The sequence below is a fragment of the Nematolebias whitei genome, chromosome 8 (genome assembly GCF_014905685.2).
Source record: "Nematolebias whitei isolate Nwh7 chromosome 8, NemWhi1, whole genome shotgun sequence".
Classification (NCBI taxonomy): domain Eukaryota; kingdom Metazoa; phylum Chordata; class Actinopteri; order Cyprinodontiformes; family Rivulidae; genus Nematolebias; species Nematolebias whitei.
The window spans coordinates 33046555-33055220 of NC_056505.1; the positions used below are offsets into that span (position 1 = coordinate 33046555).

General features: G+C 43.7%; 1 protein-coding gene across 1 annotated transcript; it reads left to right on the forward strand.

The window, feature by feature from the left end:
* Positions 1-1411: 1411 nt before the first annotated feature.
* On the forward strand, positions 1412-4179 carry znf703 (zinc finger protein 703). Its single transcript, XM_037681200.1, has 2 exons — positions 1412-2003; positions 2392-4179. The coding sequence occupies exons 1-2, from the start codon at positions 1752-1754 to the stop codon at positions 3898-3900; spliced, it is 1761 nt and encodes a 586-aa protein (XP_037537128.1). The 5' UTR covers positions 1412-1751; the 3' UTR covers positions 3901-4179.
* The last annotated feature ends 4487 nt before the right edge of the window (positions 4180-8666 follow it).

Consider the following 8666-nt stretch of genomic DNA (forward strand, 5'->3'; position numbering starts at 1 on the left):
GGGAGCAGAGGGTGGGGGTTGAGGGCCTTGCTCAGGGGCCCAGAGTGGGGCGAATGAGTGTGGAGGCAGGTGTGGGTCACCTTTCCCAACCACATTTTGATGTTGTCAGTCTGGGGGGTCGAACCCGTGACTTTTCAATCACAGGCCCGCCTTTTCTAGCCTCTGCACCACCATCCCCCATCATCAAAACATGCAGGTCAATAGTGAAAAAAATGTATTTTATTTACCATATTATTTATTTGTTCATAGAAATAATGAGATATGTGCAAAATGAGAGAGAAGGCCCAGTCTTCTTTAGAGCTCTGTAGCTCAGGCATCCTTTAAACCTGTCATGAAAAGTTGAACTTCAAGACTCAACCACCTTTTGATGCCTTCAACATTTTACATCGCTCACAACACTTTAGGTTTCATGAAATTAGGAGGTTCTAGAACAATAGGACAGTCTAATGATGTCATACACTAACTTTAGGACCATCTAAACTTTTCAGATATTTTGCAAAGAAATTATTTTTCTTCCACAACCTTCTCACAACTTGTACACAATATGTAGGCTATAGTTGTCATGTTTTACCCCATGTGTCTCCCTGCTATAAGACTCATTGTTTTTGCTCTAATCCTCCCACAGAGGAGCGTGCACACAGCTAAACTCCCGTTGTGTCTGAGCTCAGAATGTGAAGCCTCTTACATTAAACAAGCGAGGACGCACACTTCTGCCTCCTATGGTACAGAAAATGTTTGTAGTTTCTCTACAACGACTGTTTAAGGCTTACCTTCCAGTTCATATGTTTGTCTCTTATGCAGTCAGAGTGAGAGACTCAGGTGTGTGGTTACCATGGTGACCGTAATGAATCCCATGCAGCAGCTTTAATATCTCTTTTGATCACTTGTTCTACGGTTCAGGTCAGTGTTTTGTCAGCTTAGATTATTCCTCAATTAAGTCCCAAGTTATTATCGAAATTTAGAAAATACAGTTGATGTTTGTTATGAATCCAGTCAGTAGCTGGAACCCTTTATTTAAAAAAAAAGACAACTAATTTTTATGCACATTTTTACATAATATGTCCACAGAAAACTGTACAAACAATTATAGCTTCAAAAACCCAAGGAGGAAGATTTGTTTTTGCCCTACAAATTTATCTGCTGTTTATTTATTTATTTTTCTCTGAAACCCCTCTTGGATGAATTGTGCCAACATTTATTAGCACTTCGTGTTCAGTTTGCATATGGATTATGGAGGTCACTGGCACAAATTTGCAGCTACATTACAGTCTGAACCAGAGGGTGAGGCTTGGAGGAAAATCCTCCCCCCTTCTTGTCCCTCCCCTGTTTAGGAAGGCAGACACTTGTGATTGGATGGCGGCTGCGCGCTTTGAAAGCCCTCCTCACGTCTCCAGTGTGAGGAAGAGGAGAGTGAAGCTGCTGCAGTGGGAGACAGAGCAGCGCGCAGGACGCTGGCACACACTGCGGGGTTGACTCTTATTTTGATGATCAGCGATTACTTCTGGCGTTTTCTGCGTTTTTCCCATCACTGGATAAAGGAATATTTATGACTCATTAGCACGCTCTTTTGAAGGATGACATTTTGGCCATTTGTTCTTCAGTGAGACGCGTTATTCCGACAAGGAGGACGTGCTTTACGCACAGCCATTCTGGATTATCCCACTCTTCTTGATTGAATTTGTCATTATGAAGTGTGCAGAGAAATAAAACTAAGTGGCGACCACTCCTCGGCTCTTCTCGTCCAGATCCAGATGAGAGATCTCCCCGGTGGAGCTGAATCGCTTTTACGCAGTCAGTCCCCGGAGCGCAGCGGCGACTCTCAACCAAGAGGAGCAAACAGAGTGTCCGATCCCACGCCCACGTCTTCTCCGTGTCCCTCAGACCCGACGCGTCAAGCTAAGAGGCTCCCGGTCCGGATCTTAAAGATGTTGACTGCGCACAGCGCCCACTTGCTACACCCGGAGTATCTCCAGCCGCTCACATCTGCGCCTGTCAGCATCGAAGTGAGTATGAGAATAATCTGGACAGAAAAAAATAAATAAACATCTCTCAAAGCTGGCGCCTTTAAAAGTGACTTCGATTTTCTGTCAAATAATTAGATATAAGGGTGAATATACATGTTTGTTTTTTTTCCTGTCAGATACTAGGAGCAGTTTGTTGGCGGAGTTTATTAGAAGCTGCTTTTTATAAAAGCTGCTTTTAATGTAAACGGTAACTTTATTTATATAAAAAATAGTTTAGGTGTGTGAGACCGATCTGACAGTTGGGGCTTTTTTTCAGAATTGAAGGTTAATTTGAATATTTTTCTTTAAGTATATATTAATAACCATACAACTGGATTAAGATTCAAAGCAAGCAACGTTCACAGTCTTGTCCCTTCTGTTTTCACAGCTGGATGCCAAGAAAAGTCCCTTGGCTCTGCTGGCCCAGACTTGCTCTCAAATCGGCAAACCTGACCCCCCCTCCTCCTCCAAGCTGGCCTCCCTCTCCTCCAGCAGTCTAGGAGATAAGGAGCCCTCCAGCCGCTCGTCCAAGTCTGGAGAGCAACACCAGTCGCTGGATGATAAATCCAGCTTCAAGCCTTACTCCAAGTCATCTGGCGACTGCCGTAAGGACGTCCTTGTGACAAAGGGCTCGTTAGAAAAAGCAGCTTTCCGGGTGCCAAATGGAAGTTCCAGTGGAGGAAGTGCTTCTTGCCCATCTTTGTCCTCTAGTTCTCGATCACCGAGCTCCAACTCTCCTCCCCTGCACACACCAAGCCAGACCCACAGACAAAGCCATTCCCCATCCACACAAGCCCCGGCACACTCCCAGGCCCCACACATGGACAACAAGTCTGGGAGTTCAGAACAGGCCAGCTCAGACAGCAGCAGCAACAGTGCCAGCAAAAAAGACTCAGATGTAGTGAGGTCAGGGGGGGACGGGGCTCAGTTAGCCAACTCTAGCCAGGTACGGGCCAGCGCTAACTCCAGCAATGCCAGCTCAGCCTGCAGCCCACGGCCAGACAGCAAGCCTGACCCTCAGGCTTCCTCACAGTCTGGTCTGAGCTCTGGACACATTGCACCAGTCTCACCATTTAAACCAGGACATTCTGTCTTCCCCCTGCCCCCTGCTACCATGGGGTACCATGGCTCCATTGTGGGGGCCTATGCTGGCTATCCTTCCCAGTTTGTTCCCGGTTTGGATCCTACCAAATCTAGTTTGGGTTTAGGACTTCCAGGAAAGCACCCCAGTTCCAGCCCACTAACTGGAGCCTCACCTCCATCTCTGATGCAGAGTTTATGCCGGGACCCGTACTGTCTGAGTTACCCCAGTGCGTCCCACCTAGGAGGCAGTAACTGCTCCACGTGTGTTCATGACCCGGCTAGCCTTAAGACTGGTTTCCCTCTGGTTTACCCCTCACACCACCTCCACTCTTTGCACTCTGGCTCTCTGTCATCTAGCACGACTCCCTCCCTTTCCCACCCCCTTTACACGTATGGCTTCATGGTCCCGAACGAGCCGCTGCCCCACGCCTGTAACTGGGTTTCTGTCAGTGGTCCCTGCGACAAGCGATTTGGTACATCAGAGGAACTGCTAGCCCATTTGCGTACGCACACATCCCTGCATGGAATGGTGGACAGTAAGCTGTTGTCAGCCTATCCTTCTTCAGTGTCATCCACAGCCTCGTGCCATCTCCATTTGCCCCCACCCAACAGTCCAGGTGCACTGCCCAGCTCATTTTCTCTCAGAGGCTCTCCTGGGTTGGGCCTGGCCCGCTACCACCCTTACAGCAAAACCCATCTGCCCGGAGCGCCAGGACTTCCAATGCCGGCACTTCCCTCCTCATCAGCCTATTACTCTCCCTATGCCCTCTACAGTCAGAGACTGGGATCAGCGTCGGCCCTGGGATATCAGTGACAAAATGCCACAGAGACACCAGCAAACTGCAGGCATCAGATAAGAACAGTCCTGAAGATGGATTCAGGAGACTGAAGTCATCACAAAGCAGGGCACCGTGCCCCTGGCCTCCAGTGATGCCACCTGTTCGCCTCAGGATGTGACTGCTACTCCACAAGCAGAGATCCTGCACCAGAAAGACTGTAGTGATTAAAAATAGCAGGAAGTCTAAAAGTGAAAACATGTAAGATGGTCAAAACAGTCTGGATTTTTTTATGTTGATGTTTTATTTTGAAAAATTCTCTCCCTGAAAACAAAGGACTATTTATTTTTCACTTGAGCGCTGGGTTTTTAACCCTATAGGGATTTTTTTTAGCTAATCAAGTAAACTATCTAAAGTATTGTAAGTAAGAAAATTTGATTTAAATATTCCACCATTATGCCTACCATATCATCCAAAAATTAAAAAAGGCTGAACCATGATGTAGATGGATCGTAAGGCTTTATTCTGGGAAGCTCGTTTTTTAATCTCTTTTCTTCTCTGCTGTTTTTTGTTCTTCTTTGACTCAGACTCTGGAGAAATGCATGCCCTTGAGAATTATCTTGAACAATGCTATTATTTCTATTTGTAAAAATGCAAAGATGTAATATTTTTTCAAGCTTACAAGGTATCAGCAAGTTTGGGTGACCTACACAAATGGTGCAAAGATTAACGAAAGAAAAACGATGAATAAAAACAATGATGGCTGTGCTATCCGACTAACAGGAAAAGGTCTTATTTTGTTAAATAAATGATACATGATTGCATTTTGACTTGTTTTTCCCTTCTTGAATACTATTTATAGCTCCATGAAGGAGTTTTTTGTTACCAGCCTTAGAGGACGCAGTAAATCATTCCAGACTGCAGCACTGCACTTATCTAAGACTATCTATCATTATGGCTCTTACAGCTGCGCTATATGTGGCTATGTGTAATATTTCATGGCTCATATCTCTTGACAAGGCTCTCCCAAAGAAGCCAACCTGGGTCACATTAGTCCTGTTAGCTAGTCTCCGAAGACTTTCATTCCTCCTCCTTCCATCACCCAGATTGCCTTTGTTGTTGCAAGTGCAGCTTTTAATTGCTGATTTTTGTTTGTGAGGGAGGGGAAGGGCCTCCTCAGCAAAGTGGATAGCTGTGCGGAGAGACCGCCGGGTCACTGGGACTCAATAATGACCTGAGGGAGGTGTCGACCCAAGATCTCTTCTCGCTCTGACGGATTGGCCTGTAACACAAAGGCCATGGCTGACAATGGGAGGCAGTTAATAGAGAAATATTCATCAAAGTGCTGACACGTCCCCCGAGGAGAGCCAACTCTCTTACACGGATCTCTTAGCTCATGCGAGGAGCCATTTTCTTCCACTTTATGTTGCATCCTCAGACAGAGCTAAGACACTGAAGGAGCTGGTCTGTCTTGCAGCAGCACCTCTACCTTTCGAGTGTTTTGGACCCAGATACCATCTCGTCTGGCTGACAGGGTGTATCTGGCGCAGAGTGCTAGGGCTCAAGTCTCCAAGGCGGCTATTGACCTGGACTCCCAGACTCCTCTGCTCTTGTGGTTCATTAGCACTCCAGACAGGGAAGAGGCGAGCACAGGTGTCACTTGACAGGACCATTAACTAAATGGATGACCCTCCCAAACCACATTCAGCCCCTGCCACACCAGCAAGGTCACAGCGCCCTGAGCACAGCTCTGGGTGGCTCTCTTGGACACTACACCCATTTTTCTTGTTAAAAGAAAAAAACGAAAGCCAGGCATGTTTTTTCCAGAACAGCACTTTCTTATTACCTCTTCTGTGACAAAGTTTTAAAAGTATTTTAAACAAAACAAGTTCCAGGGTATTCAACCTCATATATTTTTTCCAGTACATTTGTAATCTGCAGAAGTAGGGCATCAGAAATTTTAAATATTTTGCCGCCCCCTAAAGTTGAAGGATTGAACAGCAGGTGAAATAAGGGGCAAGTCTGAGGCGTTATCTTGCCCTAGGATGTAAAATGTGAGTGTTCACAAACTGTAGATAGAGAACTGGTTACATTGGCAGAGATGTGAAGATGAATCAAGCTGGAGGTCACACAGAGGGGAGAACTCTCAATCTTTCCTCGTAGGTGGAATCAATTCCACTGTTGCCAGTTTACACTCGTTCATCAAACCTGTCTGTTCTCTCTTTCCTGGCACTCATCAATCTCCTCCATCTATCCCCCCCAACACTCGCAGCTGAGTCAACACACACACACTCCATCTATGTTGCCTCTGTTTGTGCTTGCGTGTGTGTGTGTGTGTGTGTGCAGTCAGTCTGTATGCATGTGTGTGTGTGCATGTGTGTGTGTGCATGTGTGTGTGTGCAGTCAGTCTGTATCCTTCGTGCAGAGGATGGCACAGAGACAGGAGTTAGTGGTTCTGTGGTAACTCCAACAAAAGATTGTGACTTTATGAAGGAGCTTTGATTTAATTTAATGCATTCATTGAATATTTCATACTCTTCTAGTTTTATGTACAAAGCATAAAATTGCACTTATTTACACCCATATGAACAATGGTGACTGGTAAAGCAATCTAAAGAAATGTATTCCTTTACAGTGGGTATTGAGATTTAGTTGTTCGATTCAATTTCAATTCAGTTTATTTATATAGCACCAAATCACAACAAAGTTGTCTCAGGGCACTTTACAGGAACATTCACATAAAAGCCAATTAGTAAAGTTCTCTATCTATTGTTAAAAAGTGAAAAAATAAAACCAGCATCCATTGTCAAATTTATAAAAAAACAATAATGATAATAAACTTGCCTGTAAATGTAAAAGGGGTTGTAGACCTAACTGTACATTGATTTAACACGTATATATTTTTCTAAACAAACAAATGAACAAGTTGAAGCAGATTTTTTTCTTTTTTTAACAATGATGGTTTACCTTTTTTAATCAATGCATAAGAACTGAAGCCTCCTCATTACTACTACTACTACTACTACTACTACTAATAATAATAATAAATTTTATTTATATAGCACTTTCCAACAACGCCTTGCATTGACCAAAGTGCTTTACAAGATAAAACAATAAAAACAGGGCACAATAAATCAGTGCAAATTACTTTTAGTCAAAACTCTTTTGTTTCCAAGAATAAAGAAGTTTGGGTCTCTCTTTCTGTAGTTTTGGGAAAACGTGCAAAAATCAAGAACAATCCATGCAGCTTGATTGAGAATGGTGGATTATGACTTTTAGTCAAATAATAGCAAAGAAATTGGACAACAAAGAGATTTTTGACAAAATTATCAAAACTAAACAAACACAATATGTTTCAAAGATTGTGAAAATAATAAAAATGATTAAAAGTTCAAACAGCTCACAAAATAGTTTAGTTTTACATGACTGAAGTTGAATTTTAATGGCTTTTACGGTTTATACACAATCCCAATTTAGGTTTTATGATTTTTGAAAACGGGCAGCACGGTGGCGCAACTGGTAGAGCTGCTGCCTCTCAGCGAGCAGATCCCTGGTTCAAACCCCGGTCCAGGGGCCCTTCAGGGTGGAGTTTGCATGTTCTCTCCGTGCATGCGTGGGTTTTCTCCGGGTGCTCCGGTTTCCTCCCACAGACCAAAAACATGCATGTTAGACTGATTGGTAACTCTAAATTGTCTCTAGGTGTGAGTGAGAGAGTGAATGGTTGTTTGTCTTGTTTGTCTCTATGTGGCCCTGTGATGGACTTGCGACCCGTCCAGGGTGTACCCCGCCCCTCGCACAGTGATTGCTGGACATGGGCACCAGTGACCCCCGTGACCCAAAATGGAATAAACGGGTAAAGATAATGGATGGATGGATTTTTGAAAACTTTTTCAGGATGTTTATCTCGTGTGATGTCACACTAATATTTGAGATGACTAAACTTTTAGTTTTTTTTTACTTTTTTGCTGCAAAACACTTTTTTTCCACAAACTACACTTGCTATAGTCTCTATTTTATTATTTATTAATTTTAATGTGGGTCATTTTGTCATTTATGTTTTTCCACTCCTGCTCTATGAAATGTGTTCATAGATTACTCACTGACTTCCACTGTCTGAGCTCAGAATGTTCTCTTCAAACCAGAAGTGAAAGCACCTTCACAACTTGTCACATCTGAAATAAAACACTGTGAAGACACAAATATTGACTTGACCACGGCAGCTTCTGCCACCTGTTGTCCAGATTTATTAACACAATTTAAAGTTTCTGTCACGTGATTGTTGTCCCTGATGTGGAGCAAAGATGGGCAAATGGAAATACCCTTCATCCATCCATGATGATTAACTTGAAAAAAATATGAAGGAAAATGGACTGCACTTATATAGTACTTTTCTATCTTATCCAGACACTCAAAGCGCTTTACAGCACAATCTGTGCCTCATTTACTCATTCATACAGAACTCTACTAGATCTATACAAAGCTATTGAACAAATCATTCTAAAGAGACTAATCAGTGCTTTTGATCACATTCATACACTGATGGGACACACATCAGAGGCGATGAGGGGTTCAGTGTCTTGCCCATGGACACTTTGACATGTGACTGCTGGTGGATTCGCACCCCCAACTCTTGCATTGGAGGACGACTGCTCTAACCACTCAGCCACAGCCGTCCCATGACTTCCATTTTGGTGTGTGGCTGAATCTAGGCATAAGAAATGCTACTTTTGAAATTTGGGTAGCCACGTAAATATTCAAGACGGCCACAGCCATATACACATACCTGCACATACATCCATACATA

What these genes read in the sequence shown, in the direction of transcription:
- znf703 (XM_037681200.1), top strand. Translation starts at nt 1,752, where the DNA reads ATGAGAGATCTCCCCGGTGGAGCTGAATCGCTTTTACGCAGTCAGTCC. An exon ending in CTGCGCCTGTCAGCATCGAA is followed by an intron (nt 2,004 to 2,391) that starts GTGAGTATGAGA and finishes CTGTTTTCACAG; the next exon opens with CTGGATGCCAAGAAAAGTCC.